General features: G+C 37.5%; 1 protein-coding gene across 1 annotated transcript in view; it reads left to right on the top strand.

Moving 5' to 3' along the window:
• The window catches only part of arl13b (ADP-ribosylation factor-like 13b), an 84282-nt gene that overhangs the window by 7469 nt on the left and 53311 nt on the right, over nucleotides 1-23502 (top strand). The window contains exons 2-3 of the mRNA XM_039744968.1: nucleotides 10380-10450; nucleotides 21857-22106. Of these exons, the coding sequence (XP_039600902.1) occupies nucleotides 10380-10450; nucleotides 21857-22106 (321 nt within the window). The remainder of the gene's footprint in view (nucleotides 1-10379; nucleotides 10451-21856; nucleotides 22107-23502) is intronic.

Raw genomic sequence — 23502 nt, 5'->3', positions numbered from 1 at the left:
GTTGTAGTCGTAATAGAATTAAATCAGCCTAATATTAATTAATTGTCTTAATTTAAAAGACAGTTGGAGAGGAATATAGCAGATAAGGCGAAAGAAGACCCCAAGAGATTCTTTCAGTATTTTAGTAGTAAAAGAACAGTTAAGGAGGAGGTCAAGTTCATCAGGAATAGTAAAGGGGAATTAAAAGATACAGACAATGAAATAGCAGATGCCCTAAACTTACATTTTTCTGAGGTGTTTACAAGTGAGCAAGTGGATAACCTGCCAGAGGTAAACACAACTACTAAGGAGGTACTGAGGGATTTGGAAATTGTAGAGGGAGAAGTGCTGCTCAGATTAAATAAGATAAAATCAAACAAATCACCAGGCCCAGATAATATTTATCCTCATGTTCTTAAGGAGGCTAGTGAGTACATATATAAACCCTTGACACATATTTTTAGGAAGTCACTGTGCACTGGAGAGATTCCAAAGGACTGGAAAATGGCAAATATCATCCCATTATATAAAAAGGGTGACAGGGCAGATCCAAGCAACTATAGGCCAGTAAGCTTAACAAGCATCACAGGAAAATTAATGGAAGGAATTATTAAGGATAAGATTGAGCAACACATGACAAGGACAGGAGTTATTCTGAACAGTCAGCATGGGTTCAGAAGGGGGAGGTCGTGTTTTACTAACATGTTGGAATTCTATGAGGAGGCAACAAAAGGATACGATCAAAGTGGAGCTTATGATATTATTTATTATTAATTTAATTTGATAAGGTGCCACATGAGAGGTTGGGCATCAAGTTAAAAGAAGTGGGAATTCAGGGTGATGTTTTTAGATGGGTGCAGAATTGGCTCAGACACAGGAAGCAGAGGGTGATGGTGCGAGGAACCTCATTAGAACTGGCCGATGTTAAGAGTGGTGTTCCACAGGGGTCAGTGCTAGGGCCGCTGCTATTTTTAATATATATAAATGATTTAGATAGGAATATAAGTAACAAGCTGGTTAAGTTTGCAGATGATACCAAGATAGGTGGATTAGCAGATAATTTGGAATCCGTTATATCATTACAGAAGGACTTGGATAGCATACAGGCTTGGGCAGATTTGTGGCAGATGAAATTTAATGTCAGTAAATGTAAAGTATTACACATAGGAAGTAAAAATATTAGGTTTGAATACACAATGGGCGGTCGAAAAATCGAGAGTACACCTTATGAGAAGGATTTAGGAGTCATAGTGGACTCCAAGCTATCAACTTCCAAACAGTGTTCAGAAGCCATTAAGAAGGCTAACAGAATGTTAGGTTATATAGCACGATCTGTGGAGTACAAGTCCAAGGAGGTTATGCTCAACCTTTATAATGCACTGGTGAGGCCTCATCTTGAGTACTGTGTGCAGTTTTGGTCTCCAGGCTACAAAAAGGACATAGCAGCACTAGAAAAGGTCCAGAGAAGAGCGACTAGGCTGATTCCAGGTCTACAGGGGTTGAATTATGAGGAAAGATTAAAAGAGCTGAGCCTTTACAGTTTAAGCAAAAGAAGATTAAGAGGTGACATGATTGAAGTGTTTAAAATTATGAAGGGAATTAGTACAGTGGATCGAGACTTGTATTTTAAAATGAGCTCATCAAGAACACGGGGACACAGTTGGAAAATTGTTAAGGGTAAATTTCGCACAAACATTAGGAAGTTTTTCTTTACACAAAGAACGATAGACACTTGGAATAAGTTACCAAGTAGTGTGGTAGACAGTAAGACGTTACGGACTTTCAAAACTCAACTTGATGTTTTCTTGGAGGAAGCAAGTGGATAGGACTGGCGAGCTTTGTTGGGCAGAATGGCCTGTTCTCGTCTAGATTGTTCTAATTCTAATTCTAATTCTAATTTACTTGACTTCTTTTCATCATCAACAATTCTGCATGTAAAAACTTGTTACTACACCACAAAGCAAAAATTTGTCACGTTGTATTTTTTTAAACTATATTTTTTATCATCCAGTTGATGCTCGGAACGTTTCTGGTGTGCTCCGTAATTATGTTTTTCTCAAACAATTTAAAAAAAAAAAACAACTTTATTTTCCTCCCAGGCACTGCCTGGTATTTCAGCTACTGACAATATAAAAACATGTTTTCAGAAAGGTTTGCATAAGCTTAAAAATCAAAAACTAAAATATCTAATTTATATAAGTATTCAACACTTTGTGGAAGCCTTTTTGGCAACAATTGAGCCTTCATGTGTAAGTCTGTAAGTTTTGTACACCTTGATCTGGGCAGTTTATCCCATTCTTCACCAGAGAGAGTGCTTTGATTTCTGCCCGGAGAGTTCAATTTTTGTCTTGTCAGGCCAGAGTATCTCTTTTCTCATGCCCTCCGAATTCTTTAAATGCCATTTGGCAAATTCCAAGCAAGATATCACACACATTTTACTAAAGAGTGGCTTCCTCTAGCCACTCTACCAGGAATGCCTGATTAAATGGAGTGTTGCTAAGACAGTCAGCTTCCCAACAGGTTTGCACAGGACTTCTGAAACTTTGTTAGGGTAACCTGTGAGTCCTTGGTCACATTCCTGATCATTGCTGTTCTTGTATGGTTAATCAGATTGGCAGAATGGTCAACTGTAGAAAGAGTCTTGGTGGTTCCAAACTTTGTCTGTTTTACAATTATTGAGGCCACTGCGCTCCCGTGAACATTAGAAATGGTTTTGTATCCTTGCTCTGATCAATACCTCATCATAATTTTATTGAGAAGGTCCTCGGAGAGTTCCTTGGACTATTTGGCTTAGTTTTTTTCCTGATTAGGGAAACCATTCCCGGAAATTCGGGAATCCTACATGTCATTCCCAGGAATCCCGGGCTTCCCAGGATGACACAGTGCACGGGCATCTCACATGTGAACGGTTTTAGAATGACAGACACTTATTTTTAATAAAACTACTGCAGTATGTTGACACCAATAAAAGACTAACCTTATCTACAAGCAGTTCATGCTGTCATATAAGTATATGTACCTAGTTCAGGGGTGCCCAATGCGTTGATCGCGATCGACCGATAGATCGCAAAGGTAGTGTAGGTAGATTGCGTTGCATTCAAAAAAATTTTTTTTAAACGTTAGTCTATCATATATCCTCCCTATGGCATTTGCCACTTGATTGATGTACAGGTCAGCCAGTCTGAGATCTCCTTTCTTCTAAGACACTGGTAATCCCGCACGCACGTTCAAACGTGCGAGCTACTGCAAAACTCTAGCTGTGATTTATTTAGCCTTCCAATTTATATCGACAATCGAAGTGCATTTGTCTGATCTGTCAATCTATCATTACTATTCCAAAGAAGGAAAATGTGGAAAGACACTTTCGAACTGTTCATAACAACTACGAAACTGACTTCCATCCGAAAAGCGATCTGAGAAAGAAAAAAGAGAGGGAACTAAAATCGCAGTTAATCGGACAGCTGTCATTTTTCACTCGGTTGAATTCAAAAGCTCCTTGACTCCATTATTCATCTCTACTTATTTATGCGAGTCAGCCTTTTCCCACATGAAGATTATTAAATCCAAATACTGTAGTGACCATAAATGTATTGAATTGTTATTGTGCCATAAAGGTTATTCAGTTGTGCAAGTATGTGTGTATATATATACTGTATATATGTGTGTACAGTGATCCCTCGCTATATCGCGCTTCGACTTTCGCGGCTTCACTCCATCGCGGATTTTAAATGTAAGCATATCTAAATATATATCACGGATTTTTAAGCTGGTTCAAATTTCTGCGGACAATGGGTCTTTTAATTTAAAGTACATGCTTCCTCAGTTTGTTTGCCCAGTTGATTTCATACAAGGGACGCTATTGGCGGATGGCTTAGAAGCTACCCAATCAGAGCATGTATTACATATTAACTAAAACTCCTCAATGATATACGATGTGCTTCCCGAGAGGTGCTTGATTGTTTGCTTTTCTCGGTCTTTCTCTGACATTCTCTGCGCCTGTCGGAGGGGGTGTGAGCAAAGGGGCTGTTTGTACAGAGGCTGTTTGCCTAGAGGATATGGACGCTCCTCTAAGAAATGCCGCTTTATCGCGGTGCTTCGGCATACTTAAAAGCCTAAAAGCACGTATTGATTTTTTGATTGTTTGCTTTAATCTTGCGCACTCTCCCTCTCTCTGACATTCTCTGCTCCTGATGGAGGGGGTGTGAGCAGAGGGGCTGTTTGCACAGAGGCTGTTTGCTTAGAAGATAAGGACGCTACTCTAAAAAATGCTGAAAGACTACCTTCACATTGCTCCCTTTTTTGCGGCTGCTTTATCGTGGTGCGCATACTTAAAAGCCCAACAGCACGTATTTTTTTTTGATTTTTGTTTTTCTGTCACGCTCTTTCTCTCTCTGACATTCACTGCTCCTGACATCTTCCTCTTCAAAGGAGTGCCATTTTTGCATTCTTTTAATTGTGAGAAAGAACTGTCATCTCTGTCTTGTCATGAAGCACAGTTTAAACTTTTGACTAAAGGGTGTTATTTCATGTCTAGAGGGCTCTAATAATGTTAACAATGTGGGAGAGTTTATAAAGGCTTAAAATATATAAAAATAACCATACAAACATATGGTTTCTATTTCGCGGATTTTCACCTATCGCGGGGGATCTGGAACGCAACCCCCGCAACTCGATCGAAAAATATTCTCAGAGACACTTTAACGTCCCGCGAGACAAAGGAGTGAGATAAAAGGACAGTTGCTGTACAAGCTTTTAAATGATGTACATGCAGATCGCGCAGCACAACACAAGCGGTAGCTGGCTTAAAGGATTGCTGCTGTATAGGCGTTTAAATGATCGTTGCGCAGCATGACATGCAGGTCACGCAGCACATCACAAGCAGCAACAGCTGTTGTACAGGATTTTGAATGAGCAGCATGGCACTAGCAGTCCCTTGGGGGGCAAGGGGGGTAATAACTCATTCACTACTACTTTATTACTGGCAAATATCAAGAAATAAAAAATTAATTAAATGAAAATAACAATCTGTTTAAATTGTATATCCGAATAACCAAACCCAGGGGTTGGCGAGTGAAGCGAGCAGGGGGCAGAGCCCCCTAGTCTCAAAAAAAATTAAAACAAACTGGATGCATCTGACAACAATTTAGAGTGCCACAGCAGAAGGTCATAAGGCATAAGTATTTTTTAACCAAACCATACATATTGTGCATAAAAACTAGCTGTGTTACCTGGCCTCGTCTGGGAAATTTCATACAACGATGGGCGTCAGTTATAGAGCTCTCAGTTAAAAAGATGTATTAGTAGTATGATGTAACTAAGTACTTTTCTGGATGCAGTGTTTGCAGGGTTTTCATAAAATTATAATATTATTGCTAATATTATTGGTAGGCAGTTTGGTTTAGTGGTTAAAGCTTCAATCCTTAAGGTTGTGGGTTCAAATCATGCTACTTACACTCTGTGGTTATGAGCAAGCCACTTCACCTGACTGTGCTCTAATTGGAAAAACAATAGAAATCTAACAAATTGTATCTCAGATGTGTTTTACAGAAAATTTTATTCTTTTGAATTGAAATGAGTAATCAGTAGGAATAATGTGAAATTTGAGTATATATTATTATCATTATATTGGACAGTCAGGATAGACTCCACTATAGAAAACCGTGGAGGGAATAGGTGGCAAGTTGGCTGAGAACTCCATGACTGTCACTGTATTTTTGACTTTCTCTTTTACAGTTTTAATCTCCAATGTTGTCAACTGGCCACATAATTCATCAATGAATTAATGACCAGATCTTGCTGGTTTCGATTTAAGTTTAAATTATTGTGTCATTGTGTCAAGTGTCATTTCCAGTTAGAGGAGTAGCTTCAGTGACAGACTTTTGTCACTGTCTTGCTCCACTGACAGACTGAGGAGATCGTTCCCCCCCCACACTATGCGACTCTTCAATTCCACCCGGGGGAGTAAATGCTAACATTACTTAAGTTATTGTCTGCTTTTTTATTTATTTATTTTTTCCATTTTTATTACTATTTAATTTAATATTATTTTTTTGTATCAGTATACTGCTGCTAGATTATGTGAATTTCCCCTTGGGATTAATAAAGTATCTGTCTGTCTGTCTGTCTGTCTATCTAAATCAGTTTCTTCCTTGTTCTCTGTACGTTTTAACACATTTGTTTCTTCCTTGTTCTCTGTGCGTTTTAACACATTTGTTTTTTATGTGTGACATTTCAGTATTGAATATAACATACTCAAGTATTTATTTTCATGTTTCTTATCAGTTACATGTTCAAGCTTGAATTTTTTTTGCCATACTCTTTGGCAGACAATAAAATTGTAACACATCACATTTTACTTTAACTTAGTACAAACGGCAATAATGTTTACAGGTTGCATATTTCGACAGCTTGTGTAATGTATTGAATATTTTTTACTTTAGGGATTGTTTTCTCTAGTGTGCTTTTACTCTAGTGCTTGATATGAAAGAAAATAATTGCTGATAATATGTTTTCAAGGTTTTATAAATGATTGGGGGTCATCTTTTAAAGTCTGCAGATGTGAATGTATATTTAAAGAATTTTAGAGAGTTGTGGAGAGTGAGTATGGGGAATCCCCTTTCAAAGTAAGCAGACACCCATATAAATGTAAATGATTTTAGTGGGTGGTGTGATGGTCCCCTTTCAAAGTCAATAGATGCAAATGTATACTAGAGTGGAGTAGATTACGGGGCTCCCATTATATTTAAACTTATGCTTTCTGTCTTAGATTCGAGGCCGCCACTTCTGTTTCTACTCTTTCCTTGTATTTTTTCTTCTGGAAAGGCAACAGCAATACTCGCAACCGCAGTGTCTGGTACCGGCTTTGAGCTATTTGGGAGTTTCTAACAATTACGCTTCACTGAATTTTATCTTTTCCATTTCACACCTCACTCTAGGTGCCAAACTTGATCACGTCTTTTTTCCTATCCAGGACACCAACTCTTCTTCAGTCTTTTATGTACCCTATTGATTTGATGTGATATACTTTGTTAATTCCCAAGGGAAAATGCTGCTTTCAATTGCTTCTGCTGCGCCCTTTCTTTAAATAAAGCCCTCTGTCAGCACTGCAAAAAGTATGTAAGGTAATAAATATAATATTAATATATATAGACAAATAAAAAAAAAAAATACAGGTAGTCCCCAGGTTATGGACATCCGACCTATGACTTACGAACGAAGCCGCAGCTGCGACGCATGCGCCTCAGTAACTGCCGTGCCATCATCTTCGGCCTGTGGATGCTGCAAGCGGTGGCTGGAGGGTTGGTGATTTCTCTGCTTGCGCAATGTAGTGTCCTTCGGGCGGCTCCCAGCAGCAAGCGGTGACCTGTGGTCCATAGTTACCGGGGCCACAGCTGTCGCTCGTGTGGAGGATGATGATTTGCTGCCCGCCCACTACGCCGCCGCAGCTACTGCTCCTGACTGGACGCAGGCTGGATGGAGTGAAGGGGGGCATTTCACTGCCCGCCCAGCACACACGGCTGGTAATGCTGCAACCAGTGACCCGGTTGTGGCTGAACGGAGGCCATTGAGGGTGAACGGGCGGTGGGGGCCAGCATTGTAGTGTGCCTCGGATGGTTGCCCGTTGGATGGGGTGATGGTGGGCGATTCACTACCCGCCTTTGACCGCATCCAGTTCATTCTCCGTGGGTGTACACTGCAGGCAGCATACTGTAGTGGAAGTGACTGTTTATTCTGATAAGAGGTATGCATGTGTGCACAATTAATCCATACTACATACATTTGTTAAAATTATGTTTCAATCCAAATAGTACAGTATATACACTAATACAATATTGTAAAGATCTGCTTAGTGTGGGGGATTAAGGAGTTAAATCAGCCTCTTTATACTGATTTCTGATGAATGGCCTTTAAACTGAGTGTTGGCATCTTCAGCAGCCATTGACATCACACCACTCAGATGTTTAGCTGCTCCACATGCTCCCAGCTGCTTTGTCCTTTTGTCCATTCATACACACTGCCCAGCTCCACCTCAATCAGTTCACCTGGGTTCAGAGGCTACCTATATGCCACACTATCCCCGGCTCCATGAACCAAATGAAGGTGAGAGTCTGCATAAAGACTTCAAGAGCCTCCTGAGATGTATCCTGGAGGTATGTGGAATATCATGTCAAACAGTGAGTTAAATCATATTCTAACAGGGAAAGACTGATGTTTCACAGTAAGCAAAGACTGTCTGTTTCTTAGTTGAAAACAGCAACTCTTCATCCACAAACCAAATAACACAAATAGGGTATTCATTGGAAGTGAAGTGCAAATATGAGGTTGCAATCTGACAAATCACCCGATTTCATATACAGTATTAATATCTAGAGTTATGCAGTCTCAGTGTAATATTTGGAATTTTCAATTCAATTTTGAATATTTTTGAGTAAAGATTGGGGACATTTTGAGTAGGGAATCAGGAGATAATAAGCAGGAGTGTTTGTGGTATAAAGAAAGACAGAATTTGAGTGGCAAGAGATAAACTGATTGGTAGGGAAATCTTACAGTACACAATATGTTATGAAATGAAGACTCCAAGTAAAATGTAGAAAACTCCAGTACCTCTGAGACATGTTTGCTTATTGCACTGATCATTACAATATTATATGAATTAATTAATTTTGGTAATACTGTATTATATTTTGTTAATATAGTTTTGTTTGGTAAATAAATACAGCTATTCGCTAAACTAATCTACAGTATAACATTTTTAAAGTAGCAGTTCTGTTATCCGTCTTTTCTCGTATCTGACATGGCCTTGGTCTGACTCCTTATGGATAATTGAGGTTTTACTCTACTGTCCATATCGGGTGCTCAAACTTTTGCTTCAGGCCCTTTTCACTTTTTTTGGTATTTTGTACCAGTGAATGATGAAAATAAAAATGTGTTCTTGCTTAAAATATTAAACAAATGTGCCTTTTGGTGATCCATTCATCTTCTGCTCACTTAACTAATCAAAGTAGCATACATTTTAAAGAAGGGTGCCCAAATCTTTGTTTGCCACTGTATGTAGCCTGTTATCATATGCATACACACAAGAAACAAGATGGACAAACTGAATCCCACCTTCTTTTGATAACAATTTAAAACGCAGGTAATACTAACATAAAATTAATGTCCGCTACTGTATTGCAGCACAAGCTAACTGAAAATTGTATACCTGTGCTTCATGTTGTAAATGTTGAAATATAAGAAAATCTTTCAATATATGCTGTGACAGTTGTAAAAATATCATTTTTCCAGAACAAACACGTGGTGTAATACAACTAAATACTGTAAACATTAGGAATTGTACCATATTCGTCAATACAGTACAATCAGAATATTTTACATTCTCATGCATAATTAGTATTTTGGAGGCGTTTATTTGGACTATTGAATTCTAGCAATTGATTCCATTCCTGACATCACATTTTCTATTACAGAGATGTAAGTAGCAGGCGCCTATCCTGCAACAAACTTCCAACATAAAAGAACACACCTGTACATCAAATGGCAAGTGCCTACACTGAAGCACACTAGTGCAATTTACCATTTCATCTTAACCTAATAGCAGCATGTTGTGAGAGGAGACCCATACAAAACCTGGGACAAGATGCAGATTTCACGCAGAGAAGGCAAACTGCTTAACAATGAAACTGGCATTATAAATGTATGAGATTATGATCTGAATCTCTTCTATTCTGTGTTTTAACATTATATATTGGGAATCTGACTTTTATCAAGGTTGAAAAAATTAGCCACTTAATTTTCTCTACTCTGCTGTGAAGAGTTAGCACTCTCTGTTATAATATGTAGTTTAAAAATTATAGCAATATTTTTTCTTTTCGAATCAAGCTTTTTTTGTTATCAGTTTGAAAGTAAATGAGTTTATAATAATTTCCATTGCCTGTAATATGCATTTTTTCTGTTAATTATTACTTATTTCTTGCCATTATGTGTATTTTCAGAACTTTGTATTGCTCATTTACAATTACTGTAGCTTAGAATACACATTTGCAAATTTGGCAAATATAGATACAATGTAAAATAACATCCATCCATTATCCAACCCGCTATATCCTGTAAAATAACATTCTATAATAAAATCAGTGAAATCAGAAGAAAAACATTCACCATGCACATTAATATAAGTCTACATATGAATGTTATAATTTTATTAAAATTCTTTCTAGTATGAATTCAAATGAATAGCTATTTTCTGTTGTTTTGACCATTTTTGATAAATAGATATTTACATTGCATTCTCTTATTTCTCCCCATGTAGTATTTAATTACTGTATTTTCTGGTTTATGCAGTTCTATCAGTTGTGGCCTATTTTTGAAGTTGGTAATTAGTGTTTGCCTTTTATTTTCAGAAAAATCACATTGGTGATGGTCGGACTTGACAATGCTGGCAAGACTGCAGCAGTGAGAGGCATTCAAGGAGGTAAGAATTTGACACTGTTCTGAGAAGTAGTAAATTAAATGTATGTATTACATACCGTATATACTCGCGTATTAGACAGGTCTTGAAATCTAAAAAATCAATCACAAAGTCAGACCCCGACTTATAGGCCTGTTCAAAAATATGACACTTAAATTTATTTTTTTACATCATTTTGCTTCCTTCAATCTCTCACCAGTTTCTCAGACACATCAAATTTTGTTGCAGCAGAGCAGTTACAATTCCTTTCGCCACTTCAACAATTTTTAACTTAAAACCAGCTTCATATTTTCTTCTGATCGAACACTCCATTGTAGATAAGGGATGCTCTTGCGATAAAGGTGTATGAGCGTGTGAGATACAAAAAACACAAAACGGTGCAAACGTCGCTTCAGAATAGGTCGGGTATTACCTTGTGGTCACATAGGCACAAAACATAGACAAAAAGGCAGTGTGCTCCGTGGTTTTCTCTCTGGTGTGCATTAGCATATCATAATCTCTTGGACCAATAGTGTGAGTTTTCCGCATTCGACTTATATGACCAACATTATAAAATACCGGAAATTATACTTTAAAATCAACCCCTGACTTGTATGCAGGAGAACTTAAATGCAAGTATATACGGTATGTAAGGTTGATTATATATTTTGCCTATAAACTTAAGTGGCCCTGGTATTCTCAGATGGGCCCATGATAGCCTTGGATAGAAACTATATTTAATTTCTGATGCTCAGAGTACAAGTTATCTCTCTATAGACACTCAAAGCAGTGCAAATAGCATCATGTAAATGACATGTAGTGATATACAGACTTATTGATACTTGGCTGTTTTATATCCAGATTAAGTATTGGTATAAGGACATTGATATGACCCTCCTCTGCAATTCTGTTAATACAGCCACACAACATCAACTTGTAAATTTCATCAGTGGCAGGTTTCATCTATTTAACTTTTAACACCAGAGACTCTGACATCTGAAAAATGTATTACATGCACAACTAGCTTTTCCTAGTATGGATACCAAACTAGGAAATCTTCAACAAGGACTTCTTTATTTTCAACATCAGTAGCTTTCCTGCTGTGTACTTGTTGTGGATCATTAGCCTGGATATCTAGCATATATATCTTTTAGTATCATAGTCTCTGAACAACCCTTTCACTGTTGAGTCTAATTTTTGTGTTAATGCTAATTTTAATCACTTACCATTACAGTGGGGTATGGAGAATGAGTGATATAAAAATATCCTTACACTGTCATCTAATTTATATACTTTTGGTGTTAACTCAAAGGTCATTGGACATTTCTTTTTCTTATGTAAAACTGTTAGTTTGGTAATAGAGTCATAGCAACAACTAGAGCTTAAATTACGTTTCAAGAGGAATCTATGCTACCTGGAAAATTCAGGTTTGTATGTGTGATGAAACTCAATCCATTCAGATTTATGGCAGTTTATTTGGCTGATGTTTAAGGTTTGAGAGCAACGTGCCAAATGTCCTGGTTTAACAATATAAAACAATAAATGCTGCAGCTTCCAAACATGAGAATGTTGTGTAGAACCAAAAGTTAACTTTGAAATGTTTCAGCAAACACAGAATCCACAAAGGACTCGGTTTAATAATAAAAAAAAATAATACAGCAAAACCCATAGCTTGTTAAAGCACTGATATAACTCATTCTGAAAAAGGAATTGTTTCAGATCAATCCAAAAATCCCAGCTTTAAAAGGAAACATGAGCACTACTAACTTATGGGTTTAAGATATTGTTATTCTAACGTTAATTCATATTTCAGGATGTTATGTTGGAGTGTCTTCAGTCCAATGAATATTGTTCAATTTGAAAAATTTTGAAAGATTGGCATCTTTTTTGCAGGCAGTCAGTTTACTTCCGTGTTTGCGCTAGTGTAAAAAAAGCTTGGCTTGCGCATAGAACAGTCTCTACACGGTTCTGATGAATCCTTTGCAAAAAGTGTTCCAGGTAAATTGTGGGTTGAGGAGAAAAGGTTGATTAGAGAGATATGTAAAACAAAACTTTAGAAAATATTTTCTGTGTAATTTTACACAACTACAATAAAATCAAACTATCACTGACATTGACATCTTTACCTTATGTAAAACACAAGTGTTATTTGAACCCATATCATTTCCATGTGGTTGTTAGTTACTCTCCCTTTTTATTTCTACTCTTGTTTACTTTGTTTTTTTTAACATGGGAGATTGAAAATATTCAAATCAGAACCATGTGTATCTGATTCTTTCACATTTTTGTCACATTAGAAATAAATAATTGGACCAGTTTAAAAAAAAAAACTAACCGATTCATGTTCCCCACAAGGCTAGTTTTCATCATATCTATATTAGAGGTCACTACATTGGACAGTTTGTATGCCAACTGAACAGCAGACAACTGTTTCACGTCCTTTGTCAGTATGTCATTGTATTTTTCAAACCGACTTATTTTCAGCTGCGTTGTTCCCTACTCTCATGCATGTTGACTGCTGTTGTGGATAATGGACTTGCTCTCTTCAAAGTAAACACTCTGGGTCTCAAGATCACCAAGTAGAATAGACTTTGTTGCAAAGATGCACAAACTGTCTCAGTTCAATTAAGTAAGTGCCCTTCATTGGAAGAATCTTACATTTATTACAATTCTTTTCAGCGTCTCTTTTTCTCTTGATCACTTTTCATCATTGTCTGATTCCAAAATCATAAATCCTTCATTCCTAAAATGTATCCATACCATCAGTATTTTCTCATGCTTTTTCAGAAATAATTCATTTTCTGCCCCTTTAGTTTGCCACCATTATGTTTAAAACCAAAAAATTGTTATCGCCTGTCCCTAAGAGTGATGTTCACCTAATCACATTTCTATGTCCACTAAATCGCTTCTCATATTCCTGACGTAGGTCTGGTAGATAATAATGACCTTCAATGCATTAAGAGTAATAAAATACAAGCATGAGCCTTTAATGACTAGTGAGCTAGTACAATATGTTCCTTTTTAATTTAATGAAGATTACATTAATACAAGTTTTAAATCCTTTATACTGCTCGCAAAATTCGTTGAAGATTGGGTCATTTATTCACAGTTTTGGTGGGTTATTGAGAAGTGACTGAGACCTTTCTTTGCCTTTTTCCATAAGGACATCAAAGAATAATATTTTTCTTTCAGTTAACAGATCCTCCAACTTCAGGTATTCATATTCATTTGTCAGCTTGATACATTGAGGAATGTCTGAATGGGCAGGTCTAATATTTGATATCATATTCAAAGTCTCTAAAGATGAGTGTGTTTATAAAATCTGCAGAGGTTCCAAGGCCAAAAGACAACTGAACTCCTTATGGCATTCTATCTAACATTGATGTCCCTAAGTCATCCTTCATTGTTTCCGGGCTTTGTCACAGATGATTCGCCACAGTAGATCTCTTGAACAGCCGGGGCACCCTCTTTCATTCAAGCATCACAGGTGACTGCAAAGTTGGTGGTGACACAAAATTCCACCACAGAGAATCCATAAAAAAGACAAAGGAAATTAGAGATTAGTAAGGATCGCAAATTCTGAAAAAGGAGGCCCAGGCCCCTCATGGACCCCGTGATCATCAGAGGAGACTGTGTGCAGAGAGTACAGACCTATAAATACCTGGGAGTGCAGCTGGATGACAAATTGGACTGGACTGCCAATACTGATGCTCTGTGTAAGAAAGGTCAGAGCCAACTAAACTTCCTTAGAAGGTTGGCGTCCTTCAACATCTGCAATAAGATGCTGCAGATGTTCTACCAGATGTTTGTGGCGAGTGCCCTCTTCTACGAGGTGGTGTGCTGGGGAGGCAGCATAAAAAAGAAGGACGTCTCACGCCTGGACAAACTTGTTAGAAAGGCAGGCTCTATTGTAGGAATGAAACTGGACAGTTCGACATCTGTGGCAGAGAGATGGGCGCTAAGCAAACTCCTCTGTCAATCATGAAGAATCCACTGCATCCACTGAACAGCGTCATCTCCAGGCAGAGGAGTAGCTTCAGTGACAGACTGCTGTCACTGTCCTGCTCCACTGACAGATTGAGGAGATCATTCCTCCCCCACACTATGCGACTCTTCAATTCCACCCGGGGGAGTAAATGCTAACATTATTCAAAGTTATTGTCTGCTTTTACATGCATTTTTTTTTTACTCTTTAATTTAATATTGTTTTTTGTATCAGTATACTGCTGCTGAATTATGTGAATTTCCCCTTGGGATTAATAAAGTATCAATCTATCTATCTATCTATCTATGATCTAGAAAGGAGCATGATTATTTAACACTAGAATTACCAGAGCCTACGAAAAAACTTGTAGATCTGTCCCACCTTAAAACGCTTTGCATCTCTCCGTCAGCGTCTTTTATCCTTTAAATGTGTTGATAAGCAGCAAACAGCAAGCAGCCTGCTAACACATCCCCCACCATGCACATTTTTCTCAGGTCAAGTCTGTTTACCTGCATGTCAGTTGCTTAGAGTTGTATAGAGTGAGAAGTCAAGCAAAATGACACCTTTTATAAATGCTATATCGTTATTTGGAACACTTGCATTTCATGTGTGTTCCGTTTCTACAGTAATCTTTGTAAACACATTGTTAAAACAGAAACATTTTCATATTTTAGTAATACATGTTACAAAATATAGGTATAAACTATAGAATGTGTGAAGCCTGGAGTCCAAAGATCAAATAAACACTTTCACAGAAGGTTCAAGAACGATACAGCAGCTACCGTGGCGTAGCGGTAAGATTTGCTGACTTGTAATCAAGGGGCCACCGGTTTGATCCCCACTGCCTCCTATATTTCCTGTTTTCATTTAGTGCGCTGCTCTTATTGTTAATATTATACAGTACACACATACATTTGGTTTGCGTCTGTAATAGACTGCATACATTTATAGTACTGTACTAGTAAAAGTTACCTTTTTTTTCCACTTTTATTCTCTCACGATCATGATACATACTGCCCCCTTAGGGATCTGACGCTGTTAGTTATTATTTGAAACTGGGAATAACCATACATGTTAGTGGTGTTTTGAGGCAATGGAACTGGACATTTTCTGATCTGGAGGGATAAAAGCTGACACTCAAATGCTGGTGAATCTGCCTTCTTTGTATCTCACCGTCACTTTATTTATTTTTTTTTTTATTCAGTTTTACTGAGTGTTCCTGCTCACCCTGAATTTGTATGCACCTTATGGTGTATGATGTAAAAAAAAAAAAACACAGACATAGGTATATGTGACATTTTGAAGAAAATTTTTATGACCTCAATAGTACCAATCACAAAATGTCATCGCACTAATGCAATATTATTTGAAAACAAACAGCGTCAGATCAGGTGTGTATTTACACAGGCGCTGTTACTTAGAGTCAGATCAGGAGAGGCAGGCAGGCACCTCAGCATCTTGCAATGTTATATTATCAGAAGTCTAACTTTTGCAATGTTCCTTAAGTGAAAAAATGCAGTTCTAGTGATGTGGTTAATGTGCAATTTTAAAGTTTAGGTCAGAGTCCATGATTATACCTAAATTATTTACCCCTGCCTAGACTTTAAATGCTAAAAGATCTATTTTATTTCTAAATTGTTTTAATTTTTGCCAACCACTAAGACTTCTGTTTTCCCCCTATTTAGCTTGAGAAAGTTACTACTCATCTTTTCAGAAATACAAGTAAGACATTGAATTTGAGAGGCCAGAGCATCAAGGTACTATAAACAAGTAGAGCTGTGTGTCATCTGCTTAGCTGTGGTAGTTCACCTTGTGTGGCAATATTATCTGGCCTAATGGAAGCACGTAGATTGAAAAAAGCAGTGGGCCTGTTAAAACTGAAACCAGCAAGACACTATCAGAGTGACCCCATTAATTAAGGCAATTTATATGAATACTGTGCTCTATGAGAATAAGAACAGATATGTGTCCACATTAAACCACAAGTCATTTACTACTTTGATCAGAGCAGTTTCTATACTATGATTTGTTCCAAAACCGGACTGAAACTTATCAAGGATAGAATGTTTGTTCAAAATCATTTAATTGCTAAAGATTACTTAAGAAAGGCGTGTTAGAAATAGGTTGAAAGTTGTTAAAAACAGAGGAGTCTAGATTATTTTTCTTGAACAGGGGTTAACAGCTGCTGTGTTTAGACAGTCTAGGAAGACTCCCACATCTAATTCACTATGTCAAGTATACTATTAATAAGTACATCAGAAACTTCTTTTCGAAAGCCTGTTGGGACGCTGTCAATTGAACAGTTAGTTTAAGCTTTCTCCATTTATGCTCAGCTTATCTGCATTTTGTTCCAGATACTACTGAATCTTCAAAGTTATATTAGTGCAGAGGATTTCTTAGCAATTTTTTCAGGGGCTAGTATGTCAGCTGCAGTTCTCGCCTTAGCATTCAAATATTTTTACTGTTTACATTACTGGCTGTATTAGGGTAAGCACTACATTTGGACTGATTATTCAAAATACGTATTAGTAATCCTAGAGGCTATTGTGTCATTAAGATTTTTTTTTTTCCTTTTTAACAATTTTCTATTTTTTAGTTCTAGTTACCAGTATTTCGGAGTTGAACAGAATTCAGAAGTAGTCAAAGATACCACCCTCCCTCATGTGTCTGTTTAGTCCTTTTTAATCACTAAGTCCAGCATGAGTCATCCCTTGTGTGTAGGCTGGCTGACATGCTTGCTAAGGTGTAATGAGTTTAGTAAGTTCATAAATTCTCTTGCTTTAGGGTCACACTGAATATCTATATGAAAATTGAAAATGCTTATAATTAGGAACCTGCCATAGTTATTTTAACAATACCAAGTATGAATGTTCCTTGATAAAATATACATATTTTGGAGGTCTGTAAACGGTCAATATGAGAGACTGCGACACTCCTTGAAAAACTATGGTAAGATACTCAAAAGATGGAAAGTTGGCATTTTGCATTTTAAACAGCTCAAGAAAATACCTGTCTAAAATGCCACATTGGCAAAAATAATGAACATAATTCTAATTTTGAGGATCAACTTCAATTAACACTGTCACCATCACTACTGAGTCATGTTTTATTCAGTGTACATGCTATTACTTATAAGATCATTAATGTAATACATCTTACTGTTTAATGCTCTAATATTTAGTAAAGCCATATTTAAGGTCTTGGAAGAGCATTGCTCTATTGCGGTGATTCCCAACGTAGGGTGCACATCCCACTGAGGGGCAATTTGATTTTTTAGGGGGGCAATTCGAGAATTTAGGTACGTTAAACAATTTATAAAATGAAAAAACAGAAATTCACTGTTAAAGAGAAAATAATTTTTATTTTTTACAGAGTCTAGGGGGCTCTGCCCCCTGTTCGCTTTGCTCGCCAACCCCTTTGTTTGGTTAATCGGATATACAATTTTAAAAGCTTTTTTTTTCTTTTGAAAATCGTTGCTTTAACTGTTGTGGTGAGCACAGATTCTCATAGCGTGTGGTCCATTCTTGTGTAAATCCACATTTTGTACATTGAATGATGCGAAGGCGAAAAGACTTTGTTTTCCACTCTTTGCCTTTTATTTCTGACCTCAATTTGTCCTGCTATTTTTTCCATTACACCTGGTTCTGATGATTAATTACCTTTTGTTTGCGTTAATGCGATCTTTTTTTTTGATACTGTAGTGACTGACCTAATAAATTGTCACAAAAGTTCTACTTGAATAATCGCTGACTTCGTAACCCCAAACACAACTTTCTAGCACCCTCTCCAACCCCTCCTCCCACGGGTCTCGCCTCCCCCTTACCGCATCAATCAGTACCCCGCTATCAGTCTTCCGTGCTGTACTCTGCCCTCCCTCAATCGGACCTAACAGTCACTTTAAAACAAAAAAGGCTTCAACTTGGCTGGGACGTTATAATACTTTCGAATTTTACTGCTTTCATATTCTGTACCTTTCTCTGCATGTGTATCATGCCATCGTTTGTTTGAGTCTTTCGAATTCCACTGCATTCTCTTATCTGCCTTATTTTCTGTCCAACGCTTTTGGGTCTCTTTTCTCCACACTGCTCTTTCTTCTTTGCTGAAAGCACAGGATCTGTGTGTGCTACGTGCTTTTACATGACTGAGTGTTTTGCTGGCTGTCTCTTATTTGATAAGAAGGGCATGTCTTGCAAGAATCTCATGTTCCATGTCCCCGCGAGACGGCCCTGGGACAATCCCCTGGCACCAAGTCTCATATTTACGATCCCCGCAAGACGCACCATGGCCAGTCTTTTTTGTCTCGTGGGTCTTTTAAATGTCTTCCGAGAACTTCCAAGAAGATTACATCTCGTCGCCCTGCTTTTCCTTTCCAGGATTTTTTTTAGAATAGTAGATACCGGGTTGGATAATGGATGGATGTATAAATAAATGTCTTTCTAAGTACAGGGTCACTGGGGTCTGCCGGAGCCAATCCCAGCCAACACAGGGCACAAGGCAGGAAACAAACCCCGGGCAGGGTGCCATCTCACTGCAGGGCACCCACACACTAGGGACAATTTAGAATCTGCAATGCACCTAACCTGCATGTCTTTGGACTGTGGGAGAAAACGGGAGCACCCGGAGGAAACCCACACAGACACGGGGAGAACATGCAATCTCCACACAGGGAAGCGAACCCAGGTCTCCTAACTGCGAGGCAGCAGCACTACCACTGCGCCACCATGCCGCCCTAGAGACATTTATATATTTATATAAACATAGAAGGGATGGTGAAGAACCCTTTAATTTATGATTTTACAACTGGCTTTGGTTTTTCTACTTAGAAAACGTTTTTACTATTAAAATAATATGAATTGTAACAATGATTATAAAATTTTGCAATATAACAAAAATATAAAATGATCAAAATATTACAGAAAAGCTGACATTAACGTTATTTTATATTTATGAATATCACGTCTCATGTTTTCAAAACTGTATTTGCTGTATTTTCATATTATTTCATATTATATATATATATATATATTTTTTTTTTTTAACAATTTCTTACTGATTTCTTTGTCAGTACTTCAACTATCCTTTCCCTCTTTTGTTTTCATGTTCCTTGGAAACTTGTTTAGACCAAATTAATGACATTATGGGCTTCCTCCACGTGAGTAGGAGTTCACTTTTTGAATAGGTAATAATAAGAATAAGGTATATGTTACACTGGGGGACCATCATGATTTTAGAGAGGCCTAGGTAGGGCATAGCCAAAAAAAAAGGTTGGGAACCACTGCTCTATTGGATTGTTGTTTTTTATTTGTGTTTATACCATATTGTCCATATTTTTTAGTTAAATTATGGTCCATTATTTTAGTGCTAATTCAGTGCATATCTCTAGGTGAACCCACTACAGAGTTATTTTACCCAAACATGGGTTCACAGTTGATACTAGGACTAAAACAATGTAGTCAAGAAAGATAATTAACCTTTGAAATATTGCCAGGGAGGACTCAAACACCAAACTGTTTTGGATACAGGCCTTCGCGTTGGTATAAAAGTGATCTCCGTGGAAGAGGTTATTATCCAAATGTTTAGTGCCAGGAGTCAACTGTAGGCTTGATCTGATCTATACAGCATGGAAAGTGGATCTGACACAATGATTCTCGCAGATGGGGTCCTCTCCATTGTGGCCTGAATAAGGGATGTAAAGTCTGTTTCAGGAGTTCAGAATGTTGATGTTGAATGTTTTAGAATTCAGCGTGGATTACAGTTGTCCCAAAATTCCTGCCCTTGTGTTTCTCAAGGGCTGTTGGGGCTCTTCGTTCCACATCTTTAACTCATGCCTCAAGAAAACGACACAAAAATGTTATGGTTAGGAAACCGCAAGTTCTGGTGGTGCACAGTCAAGTCTCCCGTAAAAACTACATCCATCTCCACTGACTGCAGGCATGCTGGGGAAGCAAAGAGGGTTGATAGAATTGAAGGAACAAATGCAGAATTTGATTTTGTAAATAAATTCCTTATCAGATGTAAATGAGTATGCAGTGACTATTACCAGATTCATCAAAAATGTATGGACAATTGTGTACATTGTGACCTTCTGAGGGTGTAGCAGCACCCCAAACCCTCAACACAACTGACACAACAATCATCACATGTTCAAATACAATAATTTTTATTATTTCCAGTACCTCTACAGGAACCTCTAAAATCCTCCTGCACAACACACCTCAACCTCCTCCTCCATCCTACTCCTATTCCTGCATGCAAGTTGTGTTCTCTGCCTGCCGACTCACTGAGGTGAGGCGCAGTGACAGGACCTGGGAGTACTTCCGGTGTTAGGACATGGTCTTTTAAAAGTACTTCTGGGTCATGCGGAACTCCTGTAAAGTAAGGTTCACAGTTCCCTGCAATACCCCCTGGCATCACCCATGGAGCCCACCAGGGACACCTTGCCAGATTACAGATCCCTGCATGCCCTGCAGGTGTCTGTATGGGTAGACCAGGCATGCTGCCATCTTGTGTCTTGGGAGAGCACATAGTTCATATTTTATCTCTCTCTGTCCTTCTGGTATAATGGCCTCTGGGCTGGGCAAGTATCCATGATTGAGCCCTTCTGGGACATCCATTGTGTCGTTGGCACCTTCTGCCCATCTCTTGATTGAGGCAGGGAACGTCCTGCTTTTGTTCCTGTCCCAGTATTGGTTTGGCCTTCCTGGCCAGGCAAGAGTCTATGAACTATCTCAACCGGATTACCAGCCCATACTTGCCATCTTTTACAGCCTCCATCAAAAAATCTACAGAAGGCTCAGAGCAGTGAATATTAGCTTTGCAAATTGGAAATGCATAAGAAATGCAGATAAGCAATTATAGTTTTTAAACCTCAATATGATGATAAGCTGGAAAAATACCCGTTGTAGTAGTTGCATTGTACATAATCTGGTTTTGTGGCTGTTTACAAGTACAGTTTTAAGCCTAACCCAGTTGCATTCAGACGCATTTTACACCTTCTTTGATCATAATAACAAACTTCCTTTTGATTGATGTTGCCCATCCATTCTGACCTTTACCTAATCCTGTTTTTTGGAGCAATGGCCAGAAGTTGTGAACCAATTCTGGATATTATGTTTTAATAAAAAAAAAATTAATACAAAAGTCAAAACCCCTCCCTGCTGCTAATTTGTTCATGTTTAAAATCTGTGTGACTGATTGATTTATGTATTTATTTTAATGTATAGTTGTATTTTAATTTCTATGCTTTTCTAAATGTTGAGTCTCTGCAAAATAATTCATTGTGGCTGGTGTTACATACAGTAAAAAATAACTTCCTGAAATCTTAAAAGTGTTAACTTCACGTCTTATATTTATTTTGGTCTTGGTATAACAAAGAAAGTCAGTAAAGCTGCAAATTGATTGAATCATCATTTGAAGTGCTTTTGTTTTTTGTTTTTTTTAATCAGAAAATCCAGAAGATGTTGCTCCAACTGTGGGATTTTCAAAAATTGAACTGAAGCAGGGGAAGTTTGAAGTGACTATATTTGACCTGGGGGGAGGCAAACGAATCCGAGGGATTTGGAAAAATTATTACTCCGAGTCTTTTGGAGTGGTGTTTGTAGTGGACTCCAGTGACGTAGAAAGAATTGAAGAGACTAAAGAGACAATGGCGGAAGTTCTAAGGCATCCAAGAATTTCTGGAAAGCCTGTCTTGGTGTAAGTTATATATTTGTTTGTTTACTCATTAATTTTTACTTTCAGCATGTTTGTATAGTACTGTAAATTGTTCTACTTTAGCTTTAGTAAGTCTGTCATTTCTTTATATCAGGCAATATATTGGGAAGATGAATATGATTTCATCTGTATGTTCCTGATCCTGAAAACAATGTTTTTATTTACAGTGTCTTGTATGCAGGATTGCTCACTGCAATTTGATTTAATGTCCCACCATTTTAACATAAAAAATGGATGCTACTTAGGAAAGCCATTAATATTTGTTAGGTTACATTACAGATTTATTAATCTGTATCAAAAACTAATTAGACTTTTTCACAAATTCAGAATTTACATATTCACAGGTAAATCTCTTCCTGTTAGTTTGCCAGAAATGAATGATGTGTACTTTCTTTCTTTACTTCTAATAATTGTTTTTTGCAATGTAAGATGTATTATTGAAAAGCATTACATAACAAGCCATCATATCTGGGCAAAGACAGTAAAGTTTCAATGGAGGAATTCTTTTATATTTGCTAAGTTCTTATGCCAGTATGCTGACAGTTTAAGGTAACCTTTTTTCCCTTTAATTTACTATTAGTTATTTCTGTTTTGACAAATGCTAGTATATCTCTCTATTATAAAAAAAAAAAATCTTGGAAGGAAACAAGACGTGATTTTCTCACAGGGACACTTTCACGCCCCGCGAGATGAGTCTTTGTGGCAAGAGATTTAAGCATACCCTGGTCCAGAAATAAAACAAAGAGTAGATGAAAAAGTAGAACGTCGTAAAAAATTCAAAAACATTGGTGCGGTACACATGTAGAGCAGGTTAGAGATGATGGAAGTACAAAGATTCGAAAGTCTCAAAAAAAGGATAGTAAAGATCGCATTAGCAAACAAACAGAAATTATTACTCAGTGAAATAACGGAACAGCGAAAAGAGATTGAATATATTGTTTGGAATTTAAACTTTAAGCCTAGATCGTCTAATGCATGTTGCCATCATGGGGAAAAAAAGTAGTGTTTCTTCCCAATTAAAAGGCGTATCCATGAGAATTAAAATATTTGTTTGGTGAAAGTGTAATCCCACGAGAAAAATCATTTCTCATTTGTGTGAATGCTAATGTCAGACACATTTCTTGTAGAGAGAAAGAAACGCTATTCACTCACGGGAAGTTATATGTTGTGTTGGCACGATGAAATTCCAAACACGGAATTAAAATTCAATGTGATATTGTTGAAAAGGTAAAAGCGAAAAGAGATTGAATATATGGACATAGGTGATATGACAAAAGTGTGCTGCGCAAGGTGCAAATCACGCGGCACAGCAGCAAGTCAGCAGTTGATCGAGCAAAGAGGAGGTAAAAAAAATATATATTTTTTCCCACTGTATCAG

Source organism: Polypterus senegalus, chromosome 2 (genome assembly GCF_016835505.1).
Source record: "Polypterus senegalus isolate Bchr_013 chromosome 2, ASM1683550v1, whole genome shotgun sequence".
Taxonomy (NCBI): Eukaryota; Metazoa; Chordata; class Cladistia; order Polypteriformes; family Polypteridae; genus Polypterus; species Polypterus senegalus.
Note: the sequence above shows the minus strand (reverse complement) of the source record. Positions and strands in the feature narration are given on the sequence as shown.